The 17,821-nt window shown below is 53.8% G+C and overlaps 1 protein-coding gene across 3 annotated transcripts in view; it reads right to left on the bottom strand.

Moving 5' to 3' along the window:
• Window positions 1–17,821, bottom strand: part of NF2 (NF2, moesin-ezrin-radixin like (MERLIN) tumor suppressor) — an 87,110-nt gene that overhangs the window by 7,238 nt on the left and 62,051 nt on the right. The window contains exons 11-16 of one of the 3 annotated variants that reach the window (XM_062182615.1): window positions 15,294–15,416; window positions 13,958–14,175; window positions 12,269–12,374; window positions 8,261–8,388; window positions 5,796–5,961; window positions 4,055–4,113 (exon numbers count right to left, since the gene is read on the bottom strand). In XM_062182615.1, coding sequence (XP_062038599.1) covers window positions 4,078–4,113; window positions 5,796–5,961; window positions 8,261–8,388; window positions 12,269–12,374; window positions 13,958–14,175; window positions 15,294–15,416 — 777 coding nt within the window. In that variant the 3' untranslated portion in view covers window positions 4,055–4,077. The remainder of the gene's footprint in view (window positions 1–4,054; window positions 4,114–5,795; window positions 5,962–8,260; window positions 8,389–12,268; window positions 12,375–13,957; window positions 14,176–15,293; window positions 15,417–17,821) is intronic. The other 2 variants (XM_062182614.1, XM_062182613.1) reach the window with 2 other exon arrangements.

Raw genomic sequence — 17,821 nt, 5'->3', positions numbered from 1 at the left:
GGCTGTTGTCAAGTGGCCAGACGAAGCCCTGCTGCAGCCTTGCTAGGGACAGCTTTGCCCCACGATGCCATCTGGAGATGTGCAGGGGGAGCGAGCCATCCACACTTCTCCCTACACAGGGCTGGGATGACAGGCCAAGACCATCCCAGTGAACAAATCCAATTTGGGATTAGCTGCTTGATCAGCTCTGGAGAGAAATCAGCCAGGGAGACCCCGGGCAGGGGCAGGGTTGGGGGCTTTTGTGTGCTAATGCTTTAGGGACTGAGAGCCACAGGAAGACGCCTGTCGCCAGCTGGCCCGGTGATGCTGGTGGGGGCCCTTGGCTACTCCGTGCCTCCACCCTACAGGCTGATAATGGGCCCGCTTCACTCAGCGGCCAGGTGGAGGCTCACTGGTATCGGCCGAGCACTCTGGGTGAGTACCTCAGGAAAAAGGTGCAGGGATCCTGCTACTGATGCTGTTTAAAAACTGCCCACATTGAAAGAGAAATCATGGCAACGATCATAAGACACAACCTGGAGCTGGCAGAATGAGTCTGCACCCGCTCCCCCCTCCCACCAGTGCGGCGACAGAGCCGGCGCAGGCGGAGCGCTGCACAGAACACCTCTCAGCGCCCGGGGGCCACACAGGGCGCCTCCCAGCCTCTAGTGAGGCCCAGCAGTGTCCTCAGGCACTTCCCAAGAGTGGGCTCCCAGGCTCAGGAACCCCCCCCAGAGAGCCTGACCTGACCGAAACAGCACCAGGGCCTGGGCGCTGGGAAAAAGGCCAGGAGGACGCTGTATGCAGAGCCACCAGAAACAAGAAAGCTGTAAGCCCACAACAGGAGACACCTGGAAACTCAGTGCACGCGTGTGCACATGTGTGTGTGTAGGGGGGTGAGGAGTGGCCTTCAGGGATGAGCCCAGGGCATCACACCCAGGAGCAGCGTTCCAGAGACCGGCCCGTGGCTCCCAGTGCCTTCAGGAGCTTCCACAGAGCCAGGAGCAAAAGGACTTGGGTAGCCCTGCCATTTCTTCTAGGGCTCTACGCCCACATCCGGTGCTGCCAGCGCACCCGCTCCCCGCTCGCTCTTCTCTCCCCCTTCCTGCTTCTGCTGTGTTTCAGCCACAACAACGATGACGAGAAGGTTCTAGAGCCCGGGAGCCAGTGTCGCTTGCTTTTTATTTTTCTCTGTGTGTGTGTCAGGGTCGAGGGTACTTTAGCAGCTAACGCCCAGTCCCTGAAGCAAGCAGAGCCACTAGGCCAGTGGGGACAGAAGGGGGCCGGCGTGCTGACCACACATGAAACATACACGGTTTAGCAGCCGGCTCCAAGATGGGTGCTGCAGACCGCAGGTCAGCAGGGAGGCTCTGCCAACAGTCGTAACCGTGGGAGACGCCTTTCACGCGTCTGCCGTCTCTCCCCGTGATGTATCCCTGCCCGGGTCTTCTTGGAGTTCTACTTCAGCAGCCCTACGTCTGCAAGGGGAGCCCGCACAAACGGAAGACGGCATTGGGCTTTTACGTCTCCGAGATCCAAGAGAGGCGGCTGCAGCCTCGCAGCAATGTCAAGGCCCCTCTCCTCCCGACCCTGCCCCGGACCACGGCTGGTCTTTGACAGTCAAACCATCGCCTAATGAACTCAGCTCTCCAAGCTCCACAAGCCCCGTGATTTCTCATCATGTCAATTTCCTTTGAAACCCTCGGCTCCCTCGGAGAGCACTGGAAGGACGGCTTGTCTGCTGGCCAGCTCAGGAGCGAGATTGAAACCGGTCTCCTGAGAGGGATGAAAGCAAGACTCTGAAGTGTGCAAGCCCCAGGGCCACGGTTCCCCCTCCAAGATAAAACACGCGAAGCCACACCTGGCCACTGCTGCTGCCATCAGTTCAGAGGCTCTAGGGCAAGACGCCTGCATCCCTCTACTGCAGCCAGAACTCACAGAGCTCCCGGGAGGAACTAAGCACACCCAGGTTCACCCAGGGTGCTTTTTGATCACTAGTGCCACTGACTCAGATGCAAATGTGGCACCAGCTACGCTGATCATGAATTGGGAAAAGCGGAAATGCAGGGGAGTGAGCAGGAGAAACATACGCTCTCGCAGGCCCATGTCAAGTATCAGGAGGAACCGGCAAGTTAACAGTGGCTTTTGAACCACATGGCCACGGACACACTGAATGAATAAGCTTCTCACCAGGGTGGGTGTGAACAGCCCACGACACCTCCCTTCTCCCTGGCCACGGCCTGGCCAGCAGCTTGGTTTCAGCCCTCCCTAAGCAACCTGCGACCCCCATTCAGTCCTCACAAGAGTCGTGGGGGCAAGGACCGTTCAGCTTTCGCAGGTGAGGACACTGGGCCTCAGGAGAGGCTAAGAACTGTGAAGGAAGTGACACAGCAGTGGTGACCTTGGCTAACCAGGCCGGACCTGCTCTTGGCATTTTGGAAGGCGGCAGTGACCTTGGTAAACCCCTTGAATTAGCTTTCATGCTATCCACTGCCCACATCTAGAAAATGGAACTTGCATCAAACCTCTTGTGCAGCAAAACATGGCCGCTATTTAATCCAGTGATGCTGAGAGAACGGCAGTCACATTAAAAGCCAAATCCATGCTTTCATTAACCCTTGATTAACCAGGGTTCTTGACTGGTTGGAGACTAGCAGCCTGCTTTGAGAACAGGTTCACATCAAGACACGAAAATGAATGAGTGAACGAATGCTCCCGTTTATGTCCTAGGAGTAGGAGAAATTTAACTGAAAATGCAACGTCCTATGTGTGTAAGAGCTCAGTGAGAACCGACAGGCAGAACCAGGGCTGCGCTGTTACAGGAAGGAGAAATCGCGTCCAGGTGACCAGCGGAGTCGAGGGCAGGGCTGCGGCAAAATGCGGCTTTCTGCTTGCCCCTGTGTTAGCCAATGTGCAGCACTCCAAGGTGGACCCACCCTGGGGCGTTCTGGGTGTCTCAGGGCTACTGCAGGAGCAGATCCACCTGGCCTCCCCCTCTAAGGCCGCTCATCACGGCCCTGCTCAGAGCCGGGGAACCAACACCAAGGTGGGATTTGGAAGCTGAAGAAATGGGAGCCCACTCAACAGAACGATCACACCAGAGGCAGGGTTCACACCACGGTCCTTGGAGCCACTCACAGCTTGAGCCCACCTTGTGGGACCCCACTGTTAAGCTCTCTGGCTGGCATAACCATCACAAATGGGATTTCTTTCATGTTGGATCTCTTCAGTAGAAAGCTTCCAATGAGCTTGTCTTACCCCCCAAAACCTGAGGTGAGGACTCCCGCGGGCATAGCCCACGTTGCTGTCCGATGGCACTGGGCTCCCTGACATGGCACTGCTGGGGATTATTAGGTGAGAAGCAGGGGGAAGGGGTCATGTTATGACCGGGCAAAAGCAGTTCTCTCCACTGCCTAGGCATGTGGGAAGAGGGGGGAGCTGCTGGGGGAGAAAGTAGGCACCGCTCCATTACCTTCCTGCACAGCCACTGCCTGCCCCCTCCTGGTGTCTGCGACTGCGCTGCTCCGGAGGAGTGCCCTGTGGCCACTCTCGCTCCGTCCAGCGGGGTGGCTGTTAGAGCACGACAGACCCCCGTGCTCAGAAAGGCCTGTGTGCACAAATGGGCAGCTCTTGGGGAGAGCGAGTGTCCATCCTGTGACCAGAGGCTGCCAGGTGTGACCACGGGTTGCAGAGCTCATCACCGCAGGAGAGGCCATGATCTTGAGTTAAAGACCCACAGTTACCCCATTCTCATGCTAGGGTTATCTGTCTAAGGAATACGCCACCAAGACACAGGACTTTGAGACAGACCTGATTGGACATGAAGCCATGACCTTCCCCAGCCCAACAATGTCACCAGGTGGACAGGACAACCTACAGCCCCGGGACATGCTCTTCAGAACGAGGCAGCCCTCCGGGGCCCTGGACACCTGCTCTCAGACTCGAAGCATGCTGCGGCCAGTACCCAGGCACACCTGCCCTCAGGAGGGCTCGGCGTGGCCCGGGGACAAAGACAGGCAAGCTCATGCATGGGTTAGTATCACAGAGGGCAGGACCATCACCACATACAGAGTACCTGCAACAACCTACTTTGAGGGCTCAAATGCAGATAGGTCTTCTGCCTTGGGCTTGAGGCTAAACCAGCAAAATAAAATGAAGAAAAACAAAAACACACCCTGTGATATCGACAATGCCACATTTGCAAAATGCTCAGACAGGCCTGAAATGGTGACCCGTGACTTCGCTGGTTTGCTTTTCTGGCTTGGAGAGGAGTCTCTCCGGGCTCAAGATGACACTCTTTCTGGTGTCCACATGAAGCGGAGGCAAGGGGAAGCGGGCAGGGGATGGGGCCTGAGGCAGCCCCTGCCCAAGGCTGACCAGCTTCCTGGCCCACTCATTGTTTTCCCTCTTTGCTTAGTGGCTGGGCTTCCCTTTAGTTCCCCACTTGCTGTTTCGTAACTTCATTTTGGAAGGGAAACCCAGGAAATTAGAGAAGCCAGAAGACAGAGGAATGTGGAATGTGGAAATGCCTTTCCTCCTAGGTTATTCTATTAAAAGGAGTTCTCTATCCAGTGCCAATTGTAACTGGAGTTAAGAGATGGAACAGGGCTTCCTGTTGTACCCATCTCTCAGAGTTTTGGTACAGCTTTACCACTACAATCACAGATGGAAACCATTTTAAACATTAATGGAAAGAGTAAAAAATTAACTCTATCAATCATTATTTAAACTCAAGAAACAGCCTTATCTTTTTTTTTTTTTGACAGGCAGAGTGGATAGTGAGAGAGAGAGACAGAGAGAAAGGTATTCCTTTTGCCGTTGGTTCACCCTCCAATGGCCGCTGCGGCCGGCGCACCACGCTGATCCGAAGCCAGGAGCCAGGTGCTTCTCCTGGTCTCCCTTGCGGGTGCAGGGCCCAAGCACTTGGGCCATCCTCCACTGCCTTCCTGGGCCACAGCAGAGAGCTGGACTGGAAGAGGAGCAACTGGGACAGACTCCGGTGCCCCAACCGGGACTAGAACCCGGTGTGCCAGGGCTGCAAGGCGGAGGATTAGCCTGTTAAGCCACGGCGCCGGCCAGAAACAGCCTTATCTTAATGACACCAATTTTATCCGTGTTACTGTGATCCTGGGCTATCTGTTACCATCAGAGCACCAACTGGCAAGAGATGACTTTTCTGCTTTGCCCAAATAAACAAAGTATACTCTTGAGCTGATAATTAGCATGGAATTTAACTTCTGAGTGTCTAAGATGCCTAAAGCTCAATATACCAGTGGAAAAAGATAGGAAATTGTTAGCAACATAAATGAAGTCTCATTTTTTAAAACATTGCTTCTCCTAGACACTTCCTTTTATGTTTGAAAGAAGTTAAAAATTCAGAATTTGCTTCCTAAATCAAGAACAGAGTTTTATAGCCTTTGCCACTTAAAAACACAAAAAGTCTAGCGGGGAGTCTGTTCTCAGCAGCCTCCATTTCATTTTGCTTTCTCATTAAGCAAGGAAGCTCCCTGGGCATAACTCCCTTTGGCTTAAAAGACAGAACCACTTTACTGCTAAGTGATGGATCAAAACCCGTCCTCTAACGGGCATTCATTTCATCAGAGCTTTTAACACAAGCTTCACTTCCATCAAGTCAATGGGTTCATGGTCACTGGCAGATTAAATCCCCTTTCTGGCAGGAGTCGAACAATTTCCTTAACTAAGGACATATGAAAAATGACAACAGCCTAATGACTCGGCTACTGAGGAACCAGATGCCAACCTCACATTTCATTAATGATTGCCCTGATCAGCAGAAGTCGAGAGACTGTGGGTACCTTCTTGATGGTATTGTGCTTGCTGCTGGTGCCGCCCCGGTCAGAGTTCTCGTTGTGCAGGATGTCCAAAGCCGTCTCCCTCTCTTTGAGCTTCAGGGCCTCGATCTCGGTCTTGAGTTCATTGAGCTGCTCCTGCAGATGCTTGCTCTTCTCCAAATATTCCACTCTGTGGCAAGGAGACATTGTGTTATCACTGCTTGGGCCAACAGTGAGACGGGGCTGAGCTGCTGCTCGGGGTGGGGTCCAAGGGTTCACCTCTCTATTTGGCCACTCAAGGGCTGTGGGAGCCAGGCTGGTTGCTTAACTGTGAGGAGTCTATTTCCTCATTGGTAAATTGAGATAATGGTCCTGGGGCTGTGGTCAAGTCTTAGAGAATGAAAGTGCAAACCCTGAGCGCTCTACAAATACCAGCTGTCATCGATAGCTTTTAGTTCTGCACAAAAAACAACACAGGAAATACATGCTTCTTGGCACCGAAAACAGTCTCCTTGTCTCGAACCAGTAATTCAAGGGACAGCCACGACCGCACCTCCAGTTTGTTCTGAGACTTCATCTCCGAAAGATGACAGAGGCTCACTTGGCCAACAAGAAAGAACAGGTGCCCGCCCTCACCAGCAGGGACATGCACTAAGCAATGGCACCTTTGATGGTGCAAATCAGGACACTGCTTATGACGTAACCAACTACAAGGCCGTGGCCAGCAAAACCACGTGACAGAAACATCCAGGAACATTCTACAGGGATCACCATGGCATGTCTACAGACTTGGTCAGCACATGTGAGGGTGATGAGTGAACGTGTGTCTTCTCGAAATTCCTGTGTTGAAACAGAATCATCAGTGTGGAGCTGTCGGGAGGTGATCAGGTCACAAGGGTACACACAGCCCTCGGGAATGGGATTAGTGCCCTTTACAAAAGAGGCTCCAGAGAGACCCCTGACCCCTTCCAATGTGCGAGAACACAGCAGGCAGGCACCTTGTACGAGCCAAGAAGAGGGCCCTCACCAGACTCCCAGTTTCTGGCGCCCTGATCTTGGACTTGCACCTTCCAGAACTAAGGACTACTTTCTGTTGTTTATAAGCCACCCAGACTCTGGTATTTTGTTATAGCAGCCTGAAGGGACCAGACAGAAAATACAAACTCTACAAAAGCAGATGGCAGTACAGACTGTGGCCTCCTCACACTGATCACACGTGTCTGGACAACTGAGCAAAGTCACACAGCAGACACCACTGTGACAGGCTCTGGTCTGTTGGCTCCTGAGCTATCCCCTGGGCACGAGGGCCCACAGAGGAGCCCAGCTAGGCCTGTGGTGGCCCATGCTGGACTCCAAAGACCCTTTCCTCAGGGGGTCATCCTGAGGATGCTACGTGTGGTGGAAGCACACAGGCTAGCATCAGATGGGTGAGGTCTCAAACCCTGCTCTATCCTCCATCAGCTGTGGGAGTTTATGAAACTCTAAATCTACACTCTCCTTCATACAAAATGGGAACACTAACACCTACCCTCGATGTCAGTTTGAAGGTTGTTAGTAGGAACTATTTTTTTTCTTTTTCTTTTTTTAAAGATTTATTTATTTATTTGAGAGAGAGAGAGAGACAGAGAGAGAGAGAGAGAGAGAGAAAGAGAGGTCTTCCATCCACTGGTTCACTCCCCAAATGGCCTCAATGGCCCTGAGCCAGGAGCTTCTTCCAGGTCTCCCATGTAGGTGCAGGGGCCCAAGCACTTGGGCCATTCTCCACTGCTTTCCCAGGCCGTAGCAGAGAGCTGGATCAGAAGTGGAGCAGCCAGGATTCGAACCAGCGTCCTTATGAGATGCCAACACTGCAGGTGCGGCTTTAAACGCTACGCCACGGCGCCGGCCCCAGTTAGAAGGAATTAAATGCAACTGCAGCTAAAAGTTGCCGAAGCGCAGGCACCCAATCTGTGGGAGTGACTGGGACAGCTCCCTGGCAAGCTGGGGCACAGGCAGCCAGCTCACCTCCAGCCCTGGGAATTCAGGGACCTTCACTGGGACCTTTCCATCTCTGACTAGGAACGGAGTGGAGGGTGGCTTGGCAGGAGCCGCTATGGTCAGGGCATGCCAGGCTCTGCTCGGGCCGCTCCATACGGCACAGCTGGCCCCGTCGGCCTTCCCTCAGCCTCGAGCTGCAATTGCTGCTCTGACCTTAGTTCTAGAAATGGGGAGCACAGCAGATCCCAGCCACTGGTGAACACAATGAGGAGACGACAGCCGTCTGATCCCGAGACCACCGACGACCCAGTCCCAGGACCTAATGGGTCCGGGTCATTTTTATCCTGGAAGACTACACGCTCATCTGCTGTCCTTAATTTCTGATTGGGGATTTCTTGCTCCAGTGGTGAGTACAGAGCAAACATCTGCAGGCACCAGTGACAGGCCGCTAGGAGACCCTGCATGTCTCCAGGCCCAGGGCCACTTGCTGTCGGGGCACAGGGGCTACGTACTTCTCCTTCTCGATCTCCATGGAAAGTCGCTTCATGTCAGTATCCTTGAAGTCGAAAGACAAGCTGTCGCCGATGAGGTTGAAACTCGGGGTGTCAGGAGGCAGTGGGGCCGGAATGGGGTTCAGGGGCTGGTAATAAGAAATCTCAGGTTAGGAGGTTCGGTGACACAGAACGGAGGAACACTGCTGTGTTGACAACCCACCCTCCGGCAGCCACCGAGGCAAGGGCACGGCGGAGTCCCGCCCACGGCGGCACCAAGCCCCCCACCCTTCTCAGTCCACTGACATCAGCAGTCCAGGCAAATCCTGTTCTGCCATTCCCCTTGCTCCTTCGAATCACAAACACCAACTCCTACTTGCGCTTTCACTTAGGAGGTGCCCGGGCCCTGTGCCAGACACTAGAGATGCAGAGAACAACACAGGGACCCTGGCTTTGGGTCCTCTTTGGGAACTGGGTGTGTTCACAAATCATCACAGGTCAGACAGTTAAACATCACAGCCACGGAGTGAGCCAGAGGCTGGGGGGTGGAGCCGGGAGGATAGAAAGGAGGTTGCTTCTACTAGAGCCAGAGAATGTGCCAGAAACAGAGGTTTGCCAATCAGAGGCAGAACAGCGGGCAGGGCCAAGTGTCCAGCAGGACACTGCTGTCTGCAGGGCCCATGTGGGGAGCAGGGCATGAGACTGGCCCAGACCAGGGAGGTTCTACCTGCACACTGACGTAGAGTGTAACTCTACCTCTCAAATTAATAAATCTTTTTTAAAAAAATTATTTATTTGAAAGGCAGAAAAACAGAGAGAGAGACACACATATACACAGAGACAGATCTACCATCTGCTGGTTCACTCCCCAAATGGTCACAATAGCCAGGTCTGGGCTGGGCAGAATCCAGGAGCCAGGAGCTCCATCTTGGTCTCCCACATAGGTGGCAGGGGCCCAAGCACTTGGGCTGTTCCTCTGCTGCCTTCCCAGAATGCACTAGCCAGAAGCTTTAGGTGGGAAGTAGACTAGCCAACATTGGAATCAGCGCTCCGACATGGGATTCTGCTATCACAACTTAACCCGCTGAGGCTGGCGCTGTGGCACAATGGGTTAATGCCCTGGCCTGAAGTGCCGGCATTCCATGTGGGCACTGGTTCAAGTCCCGGCTGCTCCACTTCTGATCCAGCTCTCTGGCCTGGGAAACTGTAGAAGATGGCCCACCCGCATGGGAGACCTGCACCTGCGTGGGAGACCTGGAAGAAGCTCCTGGCTCCTGGCTTCAGATCGGCACAGCTCCAGCCATTGCAGCCAATTGGGGAGTGAACCAATGGATGGAAGACCTCTCTCTCTCTCTCTCTCTGCATAACTCTTTCAAATAAAATAAAATCTTAAAAAAAAAAAAAAATTTAACCTGCAGAACCACAATGCCAGCCCAGGAATGTCCTGTTTTCTCATGGTGGTGCTGGGTATATGGGTGTATTTTCTTTGTGAAATTCACTAAGCTGTACAGTTATAACCTGCACTTCTCTGTATGTTACATTTCATAAAAATGTCTAGAAAAGATGAGTTCCACTGCTGCACCACTGGCAAGAGCATAAACTAGTACCACCACTTTGGAGAGTATCAAACTTGAAGGCCTGACCCCGCGTGTCTACCAATAAATCCACCCGATGTGAGATTTGTGTTCGAGGATGTGCAGTCCAGCTTTGCTCAAAATTGCAAGAGAACAGAGGAGATGCTCACCCATAAGGGGCTGCTTAGATGAGTTACAACCCATCCACACAACACAATATGGGTACAAAGCTGATCTGAATGATCTCTTCCAGGATTTATCACAAATGGAAAGAGCAGTTAAATCTGCATAACATTTGCTCCAGTGTGGCTTTGTTTAAAGATTCATTTTACTTGTTTGAAAGACAAAGTGGGCCGGCGCTGCAGCTTAATAGGCTAATCTTCCGCCCCCCCCCCCCCCCCCCCCCCCCCCCGGCACACCGGGTTCTAGTCCCAGTTGGGGTGCTGGATTCTGTCCCGGTTGCCCCTCTTCCAGGCCAGCTCTCTGCTGTGGCCCGGGAAGGCAGTGGAGGATGGCCCAGGTCCTTGGGCCCTGCACCTGCATGGGAGACCAGGAGAAGCACCTGGCTCCTGGCTTCAGATCAGCGCGATGCACCGGCCGCAGTGGCCATTGGAGGGTGAACCAACGGCAAAAAGGAAGACCTTTCTCTTTGTCTCTCTCTCACTATCCACTCTGCCTGTCAAAAAAAAAAAAAAGAAGAAAGAAAGAAAGACAAAGTGACATAGAGGGAGAGGCAGCAAGAGAGAGAGAGATCTTCTGCCTGCTGTTTCACTCCCCAAATGGTCATAATGGCCAGGGCTGTACAAGCCAAAGCCAGGAACTTAGAACTCCATCTGGGTCTCCCAAGTGAGTGCAGGGGCCCAAGGACTTGGATCATCTTCTGCTGCTTTCCCAAGTACATTAGCAGGGAGCTGGATTGGAAGTGGAGCAGCTGGGACTCGAACCAAGGCCTTCATGGGATGTTGGAGCTGCAGGCAACAGCTTAATCTGCTGTGCCACAAAGCTAGCCTCAGTGTGTGTGGTAAACACAGATGTACAGCCCAGCTGAGCCCTGCAACGATTCCATTCCTAGCTGCCACCTGCTTCTGACCACCTGAGAGACCTCAAGCAAGGACATCGGCCCTCAGCCCAGCCAGCCATGAGAGGCAATAACAAATGGAGCCACAGGGTGGCTTGGGGTGGTGTGTGGCACAGCAACAGACAACCAGAACACATGGCAAAAGAAACCTGCCCGTATTTTCCCCACCTCAAGCCCTGGACATCTCGTGTTCTAGTGGCCTGTGTATGGACGTGCAGTGTGTGTGTGTGTGTGTGTGTGTACATGCGTCACAAGTATGTCTGCATTCTCCCTGGAATGTCCTGTCACCTTTGCCCACCCGGCTTGTTCCTGCTCCCTCCAAGAGTCAGCTGAGGTTCTTTCCTGCCCGTCACGCTGGGCTACGACCTCCTACCCTAGGCACCTGCGCATACCTGTCTGAACACACACTTCCAACCGTGTGGTAGCAGGTGGACATGGAACAGGTGTGCAAAGTGCTTGCTGCACTGAATGCAAAGGAGAGGACTGGAGGAAGGCTCTAATTGTGCCGTGACCCCATTTAATGGAAGTCACCACCTTGACCGAAAACGAGGTTGGCAGCTGGTCCTGCAGGGCAGTAATTCACTCTGAGTCATAGTCAGTCCTTCCCAGAACTACAGTGATGGTGCACGGCACAGATATGGTGTGGAGATTACCTTGGGTGTCCTCCAGAGGCCCATGTGTTCAAGGCTTATCCCCCAAGTCTGAGGTTAATAGCACTAAGAGGTGGAAACTTACCTAGTTATGGTGTTAGGGGTGGGGCCTCAGGGAAAGGATTGGATTGGATTAAGTTGTTGAAGTCCAGCCCCATGATTAAATCGTGGAGGCTTCCTTAGGACAGATACACAGGGTCGCTTGTGCTATGAGATGCTTCCTGCTACCTCGTGACTGCCAGCAAGAACGCCATCCCCAGATGTCGAACCAGTGGGGCTACTCGGCCCTGGACTATGACTCTCCAAATTCTGTAAACCAGAATCAACCCCTTCCTTCCTCAGGAGGTTGTCTAAGTGCTTCACTGTAGTAATGAAAAGCTGACTAGCACAGACATACACTGGCAGCTGGGGATTGCATTCAGCTCAGCATTAGGAGGCCAGAGAAAAGGTTCTCTTTAGGGTAATGTAGGACTACATTCTGGAATTGGAAAACTTTCAGAACTGGAAAATGCCCTGTGGCAACTGGAGAGATAACTGATAGTCCAAGGACACATGGTGGACCAGGGACCTTCTAGCCAGGCCCCACTGTGGGCTATCTGTACCCCTTGCTCAGCCAGGCTTTTGCTTGAATGGTCACCCAAAGGTACCACCAGATGAACCCAAGGTGGGACAGTGAGGTCGCCAGGTCTGAAGCAGCCAGAGGTGGGTGGCCCCCACCCAAGCTCACCGGGTATGTGGGCTTGGTGGCGATTTCCAGGAGCTTCTGCTTGGCTCTTCGCTCGGCCTCACGGGCTTCCTGCAGGTCCTGCTTCAGCTGATCTGCCTCCTTGGCCCTGCGAGGAAAGGAGGAGCCATGAGCCACACAGAGGACAGGAGCAGGGCAGTGACCCATCCCTGCCCCAAAGGGAGGAACCTGGGTTAACCCTGCAGACAGCACCTGACAAGGCAAACAAGGCCAGGTGGGGGGGGATATTTACAGGAAATCAGAACCTTCCCAAGCAAGGACAACATTCCTGGGCATTATTCATTGCAACTGGGATATCTGACTAACCGGGGACAGCAGAGCAGCCAGTGGGGACAAGAGCCAAAAAAAAGAACCTCCGCAGTGGATGGAGAGGCAGGAGAGGAGGGAGGGGCCAGACCTTCTCTGCTTCATCCTGGGTGGGAATGGCTGGGTAAAGAAAGAGCGTGGGGAATCAAAGGCCTTCCGTTTTTGTTTTTATCTGGAGAGTGATCCTATCAGCTGTTCATTCCCCCACATGCCCACAATAGCCTGAGCTGGGCTGAAGCAGGGAACTCAATTCAGGTTTCTAATATGGGTGACAGGGACCCAACGTCTCGAGCCATCACCACCGCCTCCCAGGGTCCACACTGGCAGGAGGCTGAGCCAGGAGCCAGAGCCAGAATTGAACCAAGGAACTCCGATGTGGGACACAGGTATCTTAACTGGCATCTTCACCCCTAGGCTACACCCCTGCCTTGGGATCAAAGGTCTTACGTTGGATCACAAGGGGCAGGAGAGGAAAGAAGCGCTTCTTTGCCGCCCCCAAGTCAATCACTGGAGGGCAATCACCCATTTTCTCAGGCAGATCAGCCCCACCACCAAGGGCGCTGGCACCTGGGTACAGATCCTACCCCTACAGGACACAGGCCGGGTGTGGCATGTGAGTCCTGGCTGGCACGGGGACCTGGCTCCGTATGCATCACTCACAGGGGGATGTGGCCCAGACACAGAAAAAAAGGAGCTCAGGACTGGCCACAGGGAACCACATGCCCAGAATGCCAGGCACAGAATGGCGAGGGAAATGGTAGTGACTGCACCTCGGGAGCTGAGGGCCAAATGCAAATGTTCTAAATCCACAGAGCCGGATGCTGTGGGGAATTGTGCCAGTGTGTATCTGCAGCCTGGCAGGCCCAGAACAAGCCAGGGCCTGGAACAGTCTCAGAAGTACAGGCAGCAGTCCCAAAGAGGACCCTGCCGAGGCAGCCACAGGGAAATGGGGCCCACTGTCCCCCGGAGCCTGAGCACCGTGGCTCTCCCGAGCCCTTCCCAGAGGAAAAGGGAAAGGAACCATTTTTTCTTTCTTTTTTCTCTCTTTTTATTAATGCAGAGTCTCCTCATATCTCTCCAGCTAAAAGCAGCCTGTGGCATGCTCAATGGCTCCGCATACACGGCTTATCAGAGAGGCAGCAGCATGACCAGGGAGGCCCACTGGGCAAGAGAAGTGTGTTTCAGTGCCCTCCAAACAGCTCCAGCCCCCCAGCTAGACTGAGCACCAGGCCCCACTCATCTGTCAAAGACAGAGCCTGGAAGACACAGCTGCAGCTTGGGCACAGTTGCTGGGGAGCTTGGCCTCAGAGCAGGGCAGCACCTTGCTGGGCCCCAGCACCAGGACTCCCGACCCCGTGACCTCACCTCCGCTCTGACTCCTCCGCCATCTTCAGCGCCAGCACCTCGGCCTCGAGCACCTTCTGCTCCATCAGGCGCTTTTCCTCCTCTGTCCTAATGGCCGTGGCCTTGATGCGCTGCATCTCCTGCTCGGCCTCGGCGGCCTTCTGTGCCAAGAGTTTAGCCTCCTCCTCTGTGATCTGGGCCTTTTCAGCCAACAGGTCAGCTGTCTCCTCGGACCGCATCTGGCGAGAACATGACCCTCAGTGAGCGTGGGGGTCACTACCCATCCTCCTACCCAGACCCAGCCTCAGGCCTTCGGTCAGCAAGAACCTGAAGCCGGGACTCGGGGGACCCAGCAGCCTGTGGGCAACAGATGACAGGTCATGCCCCCAACGTCTCAACCCATGGGAGCGACAACAAAGAGGGCCGCTCTGGAGTCCCTACTCCAGCTGTCTTATGCATTATGACAGGGGGAGTGAGAGGGGGAGAGGGAGAGGGAATGGAAGAGGGAGAGGGAGAGGGAGAGGGAGAGGGAGAGAGGGAGAAAGGGAGAGGGAGAGAGAAAAGGAGAGGGATAGAGGGGGAGAGGGAGGGGGAGGGGGAGAGGGAGGGGGAGGGGGAGAGGGAGAGGGAGGGGAGGGGGAGGGGGAGAGGGAGAGGGAGAGGGAGAGAAGGTTCTCATTCACTGGTTCACTCTCCAAATGGCTGGAATAGCTGGTGCTAGGCTGGATAAAGCTGGAAATGCAATGCAGGTCTCCCACATTGGTGGCTGGAACCCAACTACTCGGCCCATTGCCACTGCTTCCAGGGTCTGTATTAGCAGGAAGCTGGAGCCAGGAGCCAGGGCTGGGATGTGGGCATCTTAACTGCTAGGCCAAATGCCTGTCCTCCTGCAGACATTAACAAAAGAAAATTTATTTACTTATTTTTTGAAAGGTAGAGTTACAGAAAGGGAGAGAGATGGGTGTCTTCCATTTGCTGGTTCACTCCCCAAATGGCTGCAATGGCTGGGGCTGGGCCAGGCCAAAGCCAGGAGTCTGACACTCCATCCAGGTTCCTGGAGACATTTTTGCTTGTTGCAGAAGGAAGGTGAGGAGGGAGGTGTCACTGGTATCTGGCAGAGTTCAGGCCCCATGACCCAGAACGAACAGCCCCAAACAGTGGTACAGAGGCCGAGAAACCTTTCTTTAAGGACAACCTCATGAACCGCACATGAACCAACCTAAGTCGGCTTCTGCCAACACAGGTAGAAGGAGAAGGCGTGGATTTCTGTGGAAGCTGAGACAGGCTGCTCACTCTGGGTCTCCGTGGGCTGAGCCCCGGGAGAGCAGGAAGTCTCCTGTAGAACCTTGGAACTCACCAGGGCCTCGTTGGCCATCGTTGCTTCTTCTTTCATTTGCAGCAGCCTCCTCTCCAGTTCGTCCCTTGTGCGTTCAGCCTCCTCCCTCATCTGCTTCTCCCGCGCAAGGCGCTGCCGCTCCATCTGGGGTGGGGGGAACAAGAGCAGGCACTGAGTGATGGGGCTCTAGACCGAGTGTGCCCCAGGAATCCAAGGGCACCCCATCTCCAGAACCTCCTCTTTGGTGATCTTTTTCTTCCCTTTATTGTAAGTAGCCAGGGTCATTCTTGCTGCCCACCACCCTCTGTCTTTCTAAGCCAGCTGCAGAGTTAAGAGTGGTGCCCCATGAAAAAAAAAAATGCTAGTGAATGAATCATCAGAAAGCCCAAGCCCATTTCCTACCTGGCTAGGAAGCAGCATCCCGACGTAAGGTGTACGGAGATAGCTACCTTGTCAGCGTCCCTTTTTCGCTAGGAAACCTCATCCCGCTCTGCCCTGTGGCTGACAGAATATACACAGGTCCCTGCTCCCTGAGACAGTGCCCCAGAAAGAGGCAGCTGGTTCCTCGGGTCAGATGGGCCACTCACCCACTTCGAACCCACACAGACCCTTCCCACATCTCTGGTTTTATCAACAAGAGCTCTGCTCTTGCCTGGACTCACGGAAGAGGGAGGTGCTATGTGCGATGCATTCACAGGGCACACACGCTGGACTTCACAGGGGGCAGCTGTGGTCCAGACTCGCTCAGCCCCATGCGGAGGCGACTCCTGAGCCTGGCGGGGAACACAGCCCCCCTGTCCTTAAGGCACAGCACAAAGCTGCCTCTGGATCACTGTGTTAAGTGGGCCACATGCCGAGCTCAACACGGGGAACAAGCACAGGACAGCTCCATTGTCTGTGATCCTGGGGTACTGACTGCATTCCGAGAGCAGAAGCCAGAAGTGACCACTGTGCTATTTTCTGCCTTAAATAATTAAAGCACATTTAATTACTTATTCCTGCTTCAGTCTTATCCCAAGCTCTAGTAGCATAAGATTTCTAAGACTGCCGCTTTTTCTAAATACTAAGCCAAAAAAAAAAAAAAAATGCATTGGAACTTGAAAGAATAATGCAATGACAAGCAATAAAACACTGCACTGTAAGTTCTCCAATTTTCTTCTCGCAGGTCAATGAAAAGCTGGGCCAATTTGTTCTCTAAATTTCCATCATGTTACAATTTCCATAAGGCCGATTCTATCTCCCATTTTCCACCTGAAGAAAAGCCCGGGCTGGAAAGGGCTTTTAGCTTAGCAGGTAAGCTGCCCACATCCCACACTGGAGTGCCTGGGTTCAATTCCCCACTCCCGCTGGGTTCCTGCCACCCATGTGAGAGACCTGGATTCATTTCAGGCTCCTAACCTAAATCAGACCACTGTGCCCATCGGAAGTGAACCAGCAAAGGGGAGCCTAGGAAAGCCCTTCGGTTCTCCCATACCAGTAATAAAGGACCTCCTATGTATTTGCAAAGCAGTTTATCACCTCCAAAGACTTTTTGTTCCCCTACACCCTCTGATCTGAGACAAAGAAGTATTATTAGCTCCACGTGACAAGCCTAGAAGGTCGTCACACACAACGTCACATACTAAGCTTCCTAAGTTTCCAGTTAGAAGGGCAGTGTTTTTCCCACGGGCTGCGGTGCTCTGACCTGTGGTTGCCCAGATGCCAGGGAGGCTGCTCTCTGTTCTACAGGCAGTGCAGGTCGGGGGTGTTCCCTTCCCCCTCTCTGTCAGGGCAGGTCGAAGAGAACTCTGCTTGAATTTGCCACCATGACCATACACTGGCCCAGTGGCATCTCTCTGTCCACCACTCCCCAAGCGTTCCAAGAGCACACGGGTGGCCCACTGGGGCAGAAGGCCAAGGGCTGGAGAGCTGAAAGCACACGGGATCAAGCTGAGCTTTCCATTCTAACCCCAGGGCTGGGGGCCGGCCTCCCCAGTGCACCCAAATCACAGAGCTGAGCACCGACTAATTATCACACCTGTGAGCCTGCAAGTCCTGAGGGCAGCCGCCGGCAGCTGCCGCTACTCCATCTCGAAGCACGCCCCCAAACACAATGGATAATCTCAGCAGCCGGGCCCAAAGCAGCTGTGTGGATTTCAGTGCGTAGAACCCATGATGGACCTTGTCCAGTCTGCGGGAAGGCGCTCCCGACACCCCCCACGGCGGGTGATGCGCCGCCCAGGCTGACCTGCAGCCGGGAAGTGCGGCCGGAGTCTAATTAGCATTCCGGCAGCAGGTGCTGAAATGCTGCCATGCATTCTATCACCATCTAATTAGAAAAGGAGAGGCCAGGCAGAGGAGACAGACAGGGGGAGTGGAAGCAAGCGGCTGGGTGCGGAGGTGCAGGTACGCGCGGCTACCCTTCCCAAACCTGTGTTAATCACACCTAACTTCACATAAGTGTGAAATGACTAGAGGAGACACAGTAAAAGCTTTTTTTTTTTTTTTTTTTTTTTTTTTTTAATATATTAATAGACTTTCTCATTTCCCGAGCTGGTATCCCACCAGCT

This window comes from Lepus europaeus, chromosome 23, assembly GCF_033115175.1.
Source record: "Lepus europaeus isolate LE1 chromosome 23, mLepTim1.pri, whole genome shotgun sequence".
Taxonomy (NCBI): domain Eukaryota; kingdom Metazoa; phylum Chordata; class Mammalia; order Lagomorpha; family Leporidae; genus Lepus; species Lepus europaeus.
Note: the sequence above shows the minus strand (reverse complement) of the source record. Positions and strands in the feature narration are given on the sequence as shown.